This window comes from Idiotropiscis lumnitzeri, chromosome 11 (assembly GCF_059441095.1).
Source record: "Idiotropiscis lumnitzeri isolate Australia: NSW breed Sydney's pygmy pipehorse chromosome 11, RoL_Ilum_1.0, whole genome shotgun sequence".
NCBI classification, from domain to species: domain Eukaryota; kingdom Metazoa; phylum Chordata; class Actinopteri; order Syngnathiformes; family Syngnathidae; genus Idiotropiscis; species Idiotropiscis lumnitzeri.
Genome location: NC_142401.1, coordinates 19,253,899 through 19,269,493, shown reverse-complemented (window position 1 = coordinate 19,269,493; position 15,595 = coordinate 19,253,899). Strand labels below are relative to the sequence as shown.

Below are 15,595 nucleotides of genomic sequence, written 5' to 3'. Positions count from 1 at the left end.
ATTGGTTGGCCTTGCTCAAATTGTTGTATGTTGCACTTTTTGCAAATTGCACAAGCACTGATTTTGTTTTTAAAAATACAAATGCCATTTGTGTTCTGATCACTGTTAAAGAAATTGTTAACATTCTTGAAAAATATATTCAATGTTTTTCAGCATTTATTGTGATCTTTTTCAAAGACAACACACTTCATGTTTACAAAACATAAATGATTTAGTCCAAAGAATTGGTGTCAAAATCAAGCTGCGGTGAGCACATAATTTTAGGTGTCTCGCGAAGGCACATGGTATGTTGACTTGACATGTTTTTTTTCAAATTGTCTTAATTTTTTAAACAACATAAGACCTGTATGATTGGTTGATTGGATACTCCCTAGGTGTGATTCTGAGCACGAGTGGTTGTTTGTCTTTGTGTGCCCTGCAATTGGCAGGCAACCAGTTAGGGTGTACCTCGCCTACTGCCCGAAGACAGCTGGGGTTGGCTTACGCATCCCCCACGACCCTCGTGTGGAGAAGTGTCTTGCAAAATGGATGGCTGGATGAGATATTACAAGGATTTGTTGCCAATCCCACCTTTAAAATACATTTAAAAATAGTTGAACTAACTGTTTATTGGCTTGAGATTGCAAAACTAGTTATCCATTAATTTGTTGCGCATATAGTTAATTACAAGGCAATCAAAAATTTATTTGGGTTTGTAGTTCAAACGGCTCTCCGAGGGATGCCAAACCTATGATGTGGCCCACGACAAAAATGAGTTTGACACCCCTGGTTTACAGTAATGCTTTAAGCTTCTCTCTCAGAGATGTATACAGGTCCAGGGCTTGATACATGTCAGACGGTATCGACAAGTTGAACTCTGTCATCAGGATGTTGCACAGTTCGTAGACATCTGAATCACAAGGTATTGCCTGGCGAAATGTACATCTTGTTCTCCACAATTGCAGGTCATCATTATCAACTGGAGAAAGGTAGTCGCGCGTTCCTTAGAGTTCAGGCAGCGAATACATCACATTGGGTTGACCACTGGGAACATTCGGGTTTGGAGATGGTCTGATGTTGTGTGCATTCCAAACCTGGACCGTGTCATCCAACTCATCCTATAAAAATATACATAGGAAGTTATTTATGTTGGCAGAAAAGTGATCATGTTAAACTTTATAAAGCAGCTAAATCAAAGAGTACTTTATAATTATTTACAAAAATGCTCATTATTCGTGTTGTCAGTAGGGGGCACCAGAGCTTATTAATTTTTGTGTACCTATAAGTTTGTTGCTCTTGTGTACAAACGTTGCATTGTCAACCGAAAATTTGTAATAGTACTTTCTCTTCACTTGTAAATTAAATTAAAAGATCGATGTTTATGTTCGCCAGACGCTTTGATGAGTCGTGTAGCATTATAGATCTGGTAATAAAAATGTTGCAAATGCAAAACTGCAGAAGGTTTTTGTCCAAAAAGCCGCCATCGAATGATCCGTTATCTCGGAGATCAGCAAACAGTGATATCCAAAATTCCGCACATTGTCTTCGAAGAAACCCCCACCAGAACTCGATCCTCTGATTGGCCGTACTTGCGCCTTCCATGTAGCTGTCCATGTTGATTTCTGTTGGAATCGGCACCAAAAACCGTTGAAATTCTCTGACATGGCAGTTCTCTGTCCCAAGGTCGCCTCTGACGATTCTCGGGCACCCTCCAAGACGTTGTACAACTTCCACATAATAGCCTCCGATAAGTTTCGGATCGCTACTCGTTGTGTAGGCATTAAGCCACATCATTTTTCTAGAAAAGCCATCAATACAACCATTGATACAAATGCCATATGGTTTCAGTTTGTCATAAGAGTCCATATGCCAAATAAAATTAGGTCCTCTGGAAAAGTAATTTCGTCTTCGAAGTCTCCTTGCTTGCCGGTGGGATACGCCACTGGGATCCAACTCCCTTAGTACCATGCGCACATCTTCTTTTCTGACACGTAGACCATTCGCTCTGCACTTGGCGTACATCCATCTGTATCCATGAAGCTGCCCCGAACCTTTAAGTTGATTACTTATGAATTCAACCAATACTGCGAGGTCAGAGAAGTGCTTGCGTCGTGAGTGTCCTCTGTCGCGCAAAATTCTCTAAAGTTGTCTTTCGCTAATAATAACAGCAGTGCTAGCCAATCGGCATGGAGTTAAGTCTTTGTATCTTAAACCCAAATCAAAATAAAAGTCAATCAAATTCCCCCATTGATGCTCCATGTTGATCGTAGTGTTGATGATAGCCAAGGCAACCCGGAAGTGGAATCTCTCCTATGATAGCCAAGGCAACCCGGAAGTGGAATCTCTCGTTCCGTCACAAATAATTTGCGTTATTTTGCAATTAAAAAAAAAAATCATTGCAATACAACGCAAAGCTATTGCGTTATATTGTAATAGTATTGCGTTATAACGCAATTAGTATTGCAATATAACGCAATAGTATTGCGTTTTTTTTGCATTAACTATTGCAATATATTGCAAAGTATTGCATTATAACGCAAACTTAAATATTTCCCCAATGTCCCCTGGGGGGCTCCGTAAGTATCAAATCCTAAAAGAGTGCTGGTACATTTACTAAAAGCAAGGTGAAAGAGTCCAAGAGGGAATACATGTCCAGTCTTGTTCAGGCTAACTGTCATAATCCATGAACTCTATTTAATACTATCGATTTTGCATTTAAACCCCGTCAGCCAAATTGCACGGACTCGACTCCTGAAATGTGTAATAGATTTTTACAGTTTCTTTATGGACAAGTTTGCTACAGCTAGAACTCTTGTTTCGAACGCTACATTTGACCCCTATGTCCATGTTCCTTGTTTCGCAGTGTTCCTCCTCAGTTCTTTGAGGAAGTCCTCCCAAGTATTGGCGAATCGGTTTTGGCCATTACCAACAGCAGTCTTTCTTGTGGTGTAGTCCCCAAACATATTCAACATACTGTGGTGCAACCTCTGTTGAAAAAACCTGGCCTTGAACAAGGTGTGATTTCAAGTTTACCTCCATTTCCAGATTGCCTTTTATTTCTAAAATTCTAGAAAAGGCGGTGCACATGCAGTTAAGATCTTTTTTGAATGAATCAGAATCAGAAATCCCTTTATTGTCATTGTACTCAAGTGTGCAATGAGATTAGAGAGCTCCCCTCTCCAGTGCAATACAACAATAATTCAGATAGATATGGAGGTTTTCCAGTCAGGTTATAAGAAAATGCATAGCACAGAGTCAGCCCTGCTTCGAGTTTTGAATGATATTCTTCTGGCAAACGACACTGGAGAATATGTATGTCTCGTCTTGTTAGATCTAACTGCAGCGTTTTACACGGTAGACCACAGTATTCTTCTGGCTCGTTCACAGCACCAGATGGACATTAGTGGTAGCGAACTAAAGTGGTTGCAATCCTATTTGACTGGCAGGACCTTATATGTCCGCCTAGGTTGCTCTGAGTCCCGCACTGCACCTTTGTCGTATGGTGTCCCACAAGGTTCTGTTTTGGGGCCCTTGCAGTTTGCGTTATATTTGCTGCCCCTAGGTTCCATCTTACGAAAACATGGATTTTCCTTTCATTGCTATGCAGATGACAGTCAGATCTGTCCCGTTGAGCAAAAAAGACGCTCTCTCTCCTTGAGACCATTTCTGTCCTGTCTCAAAGAAATCAGAATCTGGATGTCACTTAGTTTCTTAAATTTTAATGAAAAGAAGACAGAATTTATGGTGTTCTGTCCCAGTGGCCTTTCTACTTTCAACCCTGTTGGCTTTAGCCGCCTGGCATCTAGTCTAAAGCTAACACTCTCGAATTTGGGTTTTAAATTGGACAGTGATTTTAAATTAGATCGGCAAATCAGTGCTGTTGTTCATTCCAGCTTCTTTCATCTCAGCCAGCTGACTAAAGTGAAGCCCTTTCTTTCCCAGCAGCACTCAGAAACAGTAATCCACGCCTTCGCTACATCTAGGCTAGATTACTGTGATGCACTTTACTTTGGAGTCAGCCAGTCCTCGCTCAAGCGCCTCCAACTGGTCCAAAATGCTGCTGCTCGCCTTTTAACTGGCGCTTGGAAGACAGATCACGTCACCCCAATCTTAGCCTCTCTTCACTGGCTCTCAGAGCACTTTAGAGTTCGCTTCCAGATACTTATGTTTGTCTTCAAATTTTTAAATGGCCTCGCCCCAGCGTACCTCTCCAAGCTCATCCGCCCCTACGCACCTGCTCGCTTTCTAAGGTCTGCGGAGCAAATGCTTCTGGTGGGACCGAGGACTAAGCATAGCCAGAGAGGGGATCACGCTTTTTCTGTTGCCGGTCGTTCCCTATGGAATGAGCTCCCATTAAATGTTAGGCAAGCCCCATCTCTCTCTACTTTTAAAACTCGTTTGAAGACACATTTTTATTCTTTAACTTTTGATTCAACATGAGACTGTCAATGTTCAGCTTTTCTTCTGTTATTTATTGTTTATGTGTTTTAATTTTAGTTAAAATGTACACAAAATATCTTTTATAATAATAATTTAATACAATTATCCATTCCAGACTTGGATTGAAGTATTAGAAAATACAATGTTCCAGTTTCATAACCAGAGATTCCATCAAATTAAGTTACATTCTTAAACAATTTTCTGTATTTGCTTTGTGGTTTGTTTTTTAATTATTTTTTTTACTTTTTTTTCTCATGTTAATTCAGGCCAAGAATATTTTGTATGTTTCCTAGCAGTAAAACAACTCTCTGACTGACTGATGTGTTTTGAAGGAAAAGCTAATATTTCTCTAGGAACATTATTAAATAATTATTTGGGGGTTTTTTTTCAAGAGAAAATAATCTATTAAAGTTATGTGGTTAGAAAGGTGCAATGGAACCATCTTGCTTATGAAGGTTCCAATTTTTATCAAGGGGGCATTTGACAGGTGTTTAAAAGCTGTTTTAGGAAGTTGTGTCTGAGGGCCACTTGCTTACTTTTGAAAATAAAGCTTTCTCCATTGTCTTTTAAAACACTACATACAACCAACACGCAGCCATACAGAGACACCCTTTAAAAGGAAGCCTAAACAGCCACTAATGATTTATGAATCTCACACGACACGCTCTCCTTACAGGCACGGCTGGTTCTCTCATCTCAAGTCTTTTAATAGACATGCTTGTTCTGTAAGCTGCAGCTGCTTGAGTGTCTCTACCAGTGTTTGAACCCTTTGGACCTTTAAAGGGCAATGATGATATTTTTAGACGAATGCTATTACAGATATAATTTAGAATCTGTATATGTGAGTGTTTTTATTTGTGTGCCAAAAGTCACTGCTTACTATCCAGACTCAGCTATTAATTAATTAACTCACTATTTAGAACTCAACTCAACTGGATTTGACAGTTATGCAGTTTAATAACACTTGGTGGAGTGTTTACCCCTTCACTAAAGTAAGCTGTATGATTCAATATTACACTCTAATTGTAATGTTTACCCAAGTAAATCACAAACTAAAAATTACAAACGAAAACATCAGTTTGCTCCTCCCAAATGAGACCCCTGACCAACTCCATACGCTCCTCTTTCCCCCGTACCTCTGTCTAGTCCATTGCACTACAGAGTTCCTTCGCCCCCCCCCCCCCCCCCCCCCTGCTCTGTCCACCATTTAACAGCTTGCTTCTCACCGTCTGGAGAAATTACGGAGCTGCTACTTGTCTTTTTAACTTTTATTGTATTCATTCTCGAGACGACACTAAATCTGACACCATGGCTGACAGAAGTCGTATGCTGCGTCGAAAGGACAAGCAAGAAAAGGAAGCTGGTGAAAACACCAAGGATGCAAATGAAGTGAATGGTCAAGGAGCAAATGCTCAACCTAATGGCGAGGGACCGTCAGCTGAGCCACTTCCCGACAATGATGTAACAGCTAATGGGAAAAATGGAGAACTTCAGGTTGAGCCGATGGAACTACCTCCATTTGAAATAATTGCAGGGTAAGTCTATATGAGAGAAGTGCTTTTAGTGCTAGCTAAAGCTACTTATTAATAAAATTAACATCTACCAATCCAATTCCATTTGCGTCCAATTAGCAAATTTTTGTTCCGTGGATGTGAATAGCATTAAAAAGTGCAATCGTGAAATATTTAAGCTTTAAAAAAAAAAAAAAAAAAACATGATCCAAATAACAATAATTCAAATAATCAGAGGTGGGCATTCCGTCAGATTGAGTGAATTGTCCATCAGTCAGTCATTGATGGATGCCCATTTTTCTGACGATAGACAAGAAACAAAACAAAACAGAAGATGCACTAAGCATTGATGGAAGTGGATTTTTGCCCATCAAAGTAATCATCACTAACTGGTACTGACGGAACTCTCTCTCCTTGACTGACGGATGCTCGTTTTGCTCACGACTGACAGAAACACGCCCCTGCCTGTCTCGTGTGTTTGTTAGAGTGAACTGCATTGACTATATGCAGCACGTGCAAGAGTGCGGGCTCTTGTTTTAAATAGGTTCTCTGCGGGGGACTGTGCATATTTATTTGTATATAAACTTTTTATGGTTGTTGTTTTCTGTTGAATCTTGGTGGAATTATTTAAATTCAAGAATTTCATGCGAGTTTGATCTCGGGTTATGACTACATATAGAAACACTTTGCGCTTCTTGTACAGTAGGTGGCGGTATGCCCCAAAGAGCTGCAACTGGCCATAAACCAAGAAGAAGAAGAAGCACATTTATTGACAAAAGTTCAAGTGTGCTACTTGGATTGGATTTTATTTACGCTTGGCTACAATGCAGAGTGTGATTTTGATGAAGGTAAACCATTTTAAACTTGAAATTAAAACAGCTGCAGGCAGCCACCATTTCAATAGACTGGCGGATAAGTAAATGTGAAGCGACCGACTGAAGCACCAACAGACTTCTGACAGACAATAATAATAATATAGAATATCATGCGGCACGATGGACGACTGGTTAGCGCGATGGCCTTGCAGTGGGGAGGTATGGGTTCAATTGCAAAGGCTCCGGTCTTCCTGGGTGGAGTTTGCATGTTCTCCTTGTGCCTGCGTGGGTTTCCTCCAGGTACTCCGGTTTCTTCCCACATTCCAAAAACATGCATGGCAGGTTGATTGGACACTCTGAATTGCCCCTAGGTATGAGTGCGATCGAGGATGGCTGTTCGTCTATGTGTGCCCCTGAAATTGGCTGGCAGCCAGTTCAGGGTGTACCCTGCCGACAGCTGGGATACGCTCCAGCACCCCCCCCCCCGCAACCCTGTGAAGAGAAGCGGTACAGATAATGGATGGCTGGTTAGATAATACCTGACGAACGACCGGATTGACAGAGTGACCAACTGGCGATTACAAGTTGGTACGTATTTAAGATATTACCGAATGACAGACGGGTATCCAGGTAACGGATGACAAATGACAGACCGGCAACATGTTGTAATATACAATGCCCAACTATAATAATAATATGATTAATAATAATAGTCACTAATGGCGTATATATATATATACATACACATACATACTACTGCCCGAAGATATATATATATATAATATATATATATAGATATATATATATATATATGTGTATGCGGCACGGTGGCCGACTGGTTAGCACGATGGCCTCACAGTGAGAGACAGCATCGGCCGTGGGTTTGATCCCTCTCTCTGGCCATCCAGTGTGGAGTTTGCATGTTCTCCCCGTGCCTGCGTGGGTTTCCTCCGGGTACTCTGGTTTCCTCCCACATTCCAAAAACATGCATGGCAGGCTGATTGAACACTCTAAATTGCCCCTAGGTATGAGTGTGAGCGCGGATGGTTGTTTGTCTCTGTGAAGATAGCTGGGATAGGCTCCAGCACCCCCCGCGACCCTGGTGAGGAGAAGCGGTACAGAAGATGGATGTATATATATGTATATATATATATATATATATATATATATGTGTGTGTGTGTGTGTGTATTATGGCCTTGGCATTCTAATCTGAGCCATTGAGATGATGTATAATTAGTTTGATACACTGCAATGTTGCCCCCTCCATGTCAGAAAGTGTTGAAATTGTTGGTCAAACTAAACACCAGATTTAATCTGCAGAGCATGTCGTTGGAAGAAAGCACCGCTCAAACTTGAGATAGCTGAAGCAGTTTACTCATGGGGAATGGGCACAAGTAAAAGTCTCATTGAGAGTTACAGAAATCAGTGGCTTGCTGTGGCTGCTTTTAAAGGTTGTACAACTACATTTGAATTTATGTGTATGCATCATTTTTTGTCAAAGCCAGTTTCATTACTTTTTAATCATTTTGTTGCCCACCAAAATAATACAATGCATGTTTTCATATGCTAATTTTTAGTATGTTTTTTGATTCTGTATTGCTTTTATCATTTTCAAGTCATTTCAGTGACAGGGTTTCCCAATGACCAATTATTCTAATGAAATGTATTCAGGCATACCATGGTTTTCTGTTTGAATTATGCTGTCTTCTCTCTTTCCATTTTGAAAAAAGATCCCCATTTATAGCGTTACCCGAAATTAATGCCACTTTTGGCATAGTACATCTATAGACAGGATGATCACAAACAAGCCAATATTGCAGAGTTGCAGGGAATCCCACCACTTGAACAACAATAATGTGTATAATAATTCAGCATGGTAGGTCCAGCTATTAAAACGGGTGTGCCTGCCGTTTTGTAAATTAGCTGTCCTTGTACCATTTTATTACATAGACATTTTTATGACCATATATAGGTGCTTGAAGCCTATCACAGCTTCGGGCAGTAGACAGTAGTGATGGGAAAATGAATCTTCAGATTTGCTTCATAAATCAGGTTTTTATTTATTTTATTTTTTTACTCCTCTAGATGGCACTCTCTGTTCACCATTGGGTTGAAAGTACACTCACTTACCGTTTCTTAAACCCCTTTATTTAAGACAACAAAGCCATCTTGAGGAGTCAAAAAAATACAACAACTGGTTCATAAAGCAAATTTGAAGCTTCATTTTTCATCACTAGTATACGGGGTACACCCTGAACTGGTTGCCAGCCATTTGGAGGGCACACAGACAGACGACTCACACTCACACCTGGGGACAATATAGAGCAGAGGGAATTCAATTAAAAGTCACAGAGGTCCACGACGAAAATTTCTTCCAAACCAAAGTCCAACTTCCCGAAATGTCTAGCCTATGTTCACATTTTTATATAGTTTCAATATTTAGTCATTTTCAACAGAGCGCACTTATATACTAAATATTTAGCAATGTTCCCATTAACCACCTTTGCCAGTCAAACAAATATAAGGCGTTTATTTCACATTCAAGAAAATGTGGCTCCAGGAATTTAAGGGTGCCACTTCCAGAAAAAAACAGTAAAATATCTCCTGCAGAAATATATCAAGTGCTAACCATTAAGTTAACATCCTTTACCTTTATTTGTTTAAATCAAAGAGTTATCAGCCTAAAAAAACGGAAAGCCTAATTATCCAAGTAAACCAGGTCAACATATATATATATATATATACAGTAAACCCCCGGTTATCGCGGTTAATGGGGACCGAGACCACCCGCGAAAACTGAAAATCCGCGAAGTAGTGGCGCACCTTCAAAAATGCTTAAAAAAAAAATAAATATATATATATTTATATATATATATATATATGGGTAGAGAGAGAGAGAGTGAAATTCATGTTATAACAAAAAAAAAAAAATTTATTATTAAAACTTATTTTTTTATTCCCCAGCCATTATTTTCGTATTTATTCAATTACTTATTTTTGTATTTATTTAATTACTTCGACTTTTACCTGCTGGTACGCCGTCCGGTGTGCCCTGTGAATGTTATGATCTTCCAGCAGAGCTGGAGGATTGAGCAGGACTCTCCAAACGCAGACACGGGAAAAAAGGTGGTGATACAAAGATATTTATTATAATCACAATATAGTCAGTGTAATCAGCGCGTCTCGCAGCAGCTGACGGCATGGCGCGAGACGATCGCTGGAGGAACGCCCACAAAGCTGAAAAAACAAAAACACACGCGGCATGACAGGCACGGATCATGACAGTGAAATGAAAGGTGGCATTCTTCATTTATTTATTTATTCATTCATAACTGACAGCCTCACGCTCCGCTCGTGCCCGGGCAGAAGAGGTGATCCTATTCGGCTTAACTGTGACACACGCCCGCCCTCCTCCCCCGGAGCTTCCATTCGGTTAAACTTAGGGGCCGCTTGGAACCGCCCGTGCCCGGGGAAGGTGCTCCTCTTCGGCTTACTGTGACGCGAGCATGCCCTCCTCCTCCGGAGCTTCCATTCGGTTAAACTTAGGGGCCGCTTGACACCGCCCGTGCCCGGGGAAGGTGCTCCTCTTCGGCTTAACTGTGACGTGAGCATGCCCTCCTCCTCCGGAGCTTCCATTCGGTTAAACTTAGGGGCCGCTTGACACGGCCCGTGCCCGGGGAAGGTGCTCCTCTTCGGCTTAACTGCCACGCACGCCGGCCTCCTCCGGAGCTCTGGTACGGTCCGAACCGCGCAAAACGTCGCCCCAAATCGTGCCCGGGGGAACATGCTCTTCTTCGTCCACTCTCCTCTTCGGCGCACGCCGGCCGTCTAACCGCTCCAGCGCCCCCTCGTGCCGCTCGGCGAAACTACAATGCCCCCGAATATTTTTTAGACCCGCGAAGCACTGAACCCGCGAAAGGTGAACCGCGAAGTAGCGGGGTTTCACTGTATATATGTAGCGGGGTTTCACTGTATATATATATATATATATATATATATATATATATATATATATTCCAAAGACTTGTCTCTTAATGCTGGCTGTCGCACAGCATGTTTGAAGCGGATCCTTTCAGCGCAGGTGCAGATGTAAAAAAGCCAGCTGGCGTCGATATTCTTTACCAGTACGAGTAAAATACTGTACTCGTCGACTCACAGCCTGTTATGTTTTACCTCCCCGGGATGCTGAAATTACTTCAGGCTCTGGAACGCGGAGTAGAAAATGCGTATGTCAATGGGAGACTGCATGGATGACCACATTTGACAGGGAATGCCCACATTTTTGAGTTTCTCCACTGAGAGTGTCTATCAGAAACAAAGGTGTATACATGAAATACTTGAGTGGATGGGAAAATCTACACAGCCAGAAAAACATGTAAATGTGTGGCTTTTTTTCGTTTTAACTTAAAATATGAACCTAGGTCATTAAATCAAATTCAGCTGACTAGAAAGCATCCATACTGCTTGTCCTCATAAGGGTCATGGATGAATTGGAGTCTATTGCAGTTGGCTTGGAGCAAAAGGAACAGTTCACCACTGAGCTAGTCAGCAGTAATCACAGGAAATGCAATCTTTCACACTGTTAGTTATTGTTTGCAATTGGCGCCGTGACTATTGACAATTTCGAGTCTTCAACTCTGAGCAGGAGTTATGTACCGTATTTTCGCAGTCATAAGGCGCACTTAAAAGTCCCAAATCTTCCCCTAAACTAACACAGCGCCTTAGACTGCGCTCATTATATGGACAAAGTATCACTCGCGCCCAACAACCCTTTTACTCATTGGGCTGTTCGGAGTGCATGTTAGGACACCCTACTGGACAAAGTGTGAGTCATCTATGCTTCAAAGTGACCATGACTATACATTATGTGACTATGGTGTTTGGGTGATGGTGTGGGAGAAAGCTGGACAAAAGGGCAGCTGTCCACAATGTTGTAGTCTGTCTTATCATTTATGTTATTGCAAGCAAGAAACGTCCCAGGTTTAGACAACAGACAAAAAGCCCAAAGCATAACAGCAAATCTTTCTCAACAGCCATGTAATTTGGCTGAGTCTGAGTGGCTCCCAGAAGGCATTGCTCTAATGGCTCCCAAGAAGCCATTGCTATATCATTGTGTTGTTTTTATTTCTTTTTGGTATATTGATGGCATGAGAGATACATGTTTTGTGTTAATCTTATTTCTTTGTTTCATTGTTTGGTTGTATGCTGAGTTTTTTTGTTTTTTTTTTAAACCGTGACTCTAAGGAGTGTGGTGACCAGTGAAGTCCCTCCCCTGACGTAGTCTAGTAGACTATTGCCATGATACCTATTATTGGTTAGAGTCATTGTCAATGATAGTCAATGATATCATATCAACTGTCTTTAAAATGTGGCGATTGCTTATGGTATTAAGGCAAAGTGAATTGCCATGGGCTGAGTCAGCGCGAGCAACCAAGCTATTGCTCTGCTAAAAGCAACTGAGCTAGCGCCTTAAGGCGGAGTGCCCAGTGTGTGCTTCAAAGACAGAAATAGCACTCTCAACAGGTGTTGCGCCCTTTGCCTCAAAGGGCGCGTCCTATGACTGCGAAAATACGGTAATTATAACCTCAAACTTGTTCGCTCTTTTTCACAGCGATCGAATCGATCCTTTTGCATTCAAGTTCCAGTTCAAGAATGTGGAATACTCCTCAGGCCGCAATAAGACCTACCTGTGTTACCTGGTGGATAGAGGGAACACACCTGAAGGGCTTCTAAGAGGCTGTCTGGAGGATGAACACAGCGGACCTCATGCAGAGGAGGCCTTCTTCACACAGTGCCTGTCTGACCATGACCCTTCACTCAAATACACAATTACCTGGTGAATTTACTTTATTTTTATCTCCACAAACATTCCACATTCACATTTGATAGAGTACAAACATTTTATTCTCAGATTTTGCATAGGTGAGCCAATGAAATGTCCAAGGCCATGTTTCATGAATATGAGATTCTCCTCCATGAACTAAGCAATGTATGAAATGACACAATGGTTATTTTTTTTTAAGTGAATCACAGAAAGCAATTATTCCGGCACCTCTTTTTTATTGTTATTCAGTTAAGATAATGTTTTAAATTCAATGTGACTTCACAACAGAGCAGGTGAGAAAGGAGTATACAATAACCATTTGTCTTGATGACAATGATGTGTGACATTGAAAGATTTGTCAATGTGTGCTCCCTTCCAGCTTGTAGCTTTTTTATTCTTCAAATCATAGGCACATGAAAAGAAACCATATCTCTCGGGGTCAGCAGTAGCTCATCTGTAATGACTTGGAATTTGCAATCGGAACGTTGATATCCCGCTGCAGACAAAATGTAAAAAAAACAAAAAAACTTTTGGTTGAAAGCTAGTGTGCTTCTGGCTACTGATGAGGTGCCCTTTAGCAAGGCACCATTTCAAGTAACCCTGCTCAAGAAGCGCAGTACTGTTTGTACCCCTTTCACTCTCTCTCCCCTAAAATCTATAAGATGTGTTGTGTACAACAGAAAATATAGGAGAGCGTAAGTTAAATTTCCCAGTCAATGAATAACATGTGTAATAAAAAGTATATGCTAGCAAGAGAGAATTTTTAAGTAATCTAATCCAGTAGTCCCCAACACCCGGGCTGCGGACTGGTACACGACCACAGGCCACTTTCGACCGCACAGCTGATAAAAAACAAAACAAACTTGCAGTTGGCACATGACAAGATGCTAATTGTCCGAGTCACATTAAGCTAATATTAAACACACAAGTTAACGAAATGAGTAATGATAGCATGCACGAAGCCCTCTCGTCACACTATGCTGCCAGCACCCGGTCTGCAAAAGTTATGGAGTTGTATGAACCGATCCATGGCAGGAAAAAGGCTGGGGACCACTCATCTAATATACACAAACAAAATATACATTCAAAATATGACTTGTCTCCGACAGGTGATTTGTTGTTAATGATTAAATTGAATAACATTGAACTAAATGTAACATATTTTTCATTGAGACTGAAAGAACAAATGTAATAAAATTGTATCATCTCCTTCCTTTCAGGTATATGTCATCCAGTCCCTGCGCTGCTTGTGCAGCAAAGATAGCTGATGTGTTAAACGCCAAGAAAAACATCAAATTGAGCATCTTTGCTGCTCGGCTTTTTGAGTGTGAGGAGGCAGAGATCCAGGCTGGTCTAAAGGCTCTGCATAAAGCTGGATGCAAGCTCAGGGTCATGAAGCCTCTGGACTTTTCCTATACCTGGGATACATTTGTGGAGAATGAGGATCAACCTCTTAATCTGTGGGAAGACTGCAAAGACAATTATGAGTATTATCATGAGAAGTTGTCTGACATTCTGCAGTGAACACAGTAAGCATATGTTAAAAGAAAGATGGGTGATGTCATGGTTTTTGACAGAAAGGAATCATGGAATTTTTTTGAGTGGGGAAACGAGTTCCTAAACGGCAATTCACCGAAGTGGCTACCAGATGATTAATTGTGTGGAGAAATCGGAACCTAGCAGTGCTGACGTGGTACTGTATTATTCGAATTGCAATCCATTACGATTAGATAAATTACAAAAGGAAAATCCCATTATATATACTCAATATACTCAAATATGACTTGGAATGAATGAGTACCCATGGCAACGTCTTCTTTATATAGTGCACAAAAGGCTCAAATAGTATAAAGGCCCTTGCTATTTTTAACTTTATAATTCGCAGATATCCTTGAAAACCTATGACTCCCCAACCATTTTCAAAACAAAATGACCATTTTCAATAAGTTGTCAATAAAACAAGCTCAAGTACCATCAAGTTCTAATAGCATGTATTTATACAAGCTACTGACAGTAGCCGTGGAGAATACCACCCCATTGTCTGATGCTGAATGACAATTTGATCTTGCCGTACTGACAGATGGAACTGGTTGGTTTCAGGTCTTGCCGGAAAGGCTGTCATTTAACATCACGCAATGTAAAAATAGTACATCTTCAGTACTTCCCCTCCACCAGAAAAATGTTGAAAGGTCACAGAGAGGCCAGTTGTGACACTTGAACAGGAGTTTGTTGACATATGAGGACTTGAGTCATGTGTGACATTCATTCACAAGCACTTCAGAGAGGTTGACGACATCTCGGTTAGAATTCAGTACACCCTCATGTTTCAGAAAGACTGGTTCTCATCAGTTTCTAAATGGGATATTGAAAAAAAGTTTGGAGACCCATGCTGATTGCAAGAAAACATTCAGTGGTAAATGCAAGAAGATATTCTTTGGTGAGTGCCACATTCTTCCTAAATGAGTACCAGTCTTACAAACAAGAAGAAATGGCAGGGTGTGTATGCACATACACTACTAAAGTTTTGGAGAACTACTGTATGTCCACAATTGCAATACAAGATTATTATAAATAAAAATATATATTAAAAAATGCAATTGAAGTGTTTGATTGTGTGTAATGAGACAACATCATCCAGTTGTTATTAGTCATTTTATCAGTACTATGGGAGGGAGGTGTTAGGATTCACCAGCAACGCTGGTGGATTGAGCAGGACTCTCCAAGCGCAGACACGAGAAAATAGGTGATACAAAGATATGTATTAATAATTAGAATAGGCAATCTCCAATATACAATCGTGAACTAGCCCTGGCTATTGGCTATGGCAACTATGAAAAATAACTATCGACGAGAGAAAACAAAGCGCTGGTGGGAAATCACACCAGGGAGCAAAAGGCAATACGGAGGTACGAAAAGCACTTGCAAAAGGCAAGAGAAAGAAATAACGCAAATAGCTTACCGCACAAGGGTAAGAGGAATCCAATCAGGTAAGTGAAAAAAACAGAAAGCGCACCGAGCAATAGCC

The 15,595-nt window shown here is 40.9% G+C and overlaps 2 protein-coding genes and 1 pseudogene across 2 annotated transcripts in view; 2 read left to right on the top strand and 1 right to left on the bottom strand.

Moving 5' to 3' along the window:
- Window positions 1-15,595, top strand: part of fhit (fragile histidine triad diadenosine triphosphatase) — a 200,658-nt gene that overhangs the window by 158,751 nt on the left and 26,312 nt on the right. The gene's annotated exons all lie outside the window — the stretch shown is intronic.
- On the bottom strand, window positions 771-2,001 carry LOC148327798 (uncharacterized; annotated as a pseudogene).
- On the top strand, window positions 5,639-14,939 carry apobec2a (apolipoprotein B mRNA editing enzyme catalytic subunit 2a). The gene is made up of 3 exons (XM_088309490.1): window positions 5,639-5,954; window positions 12,358-12,582; window positions 13,791-14,939. The coding sequence occupies exons 1-3, from the start codon at window positions 5,728-5,730 to the stop codon at window positions 14,092-14,094; spliced, it is 756 nt and encodes a 251-aa protein (XP_088165616.1). The 5' UTR covers window positions 5,639-5,727; the 3' UTR covers window positions 14,095-14,939.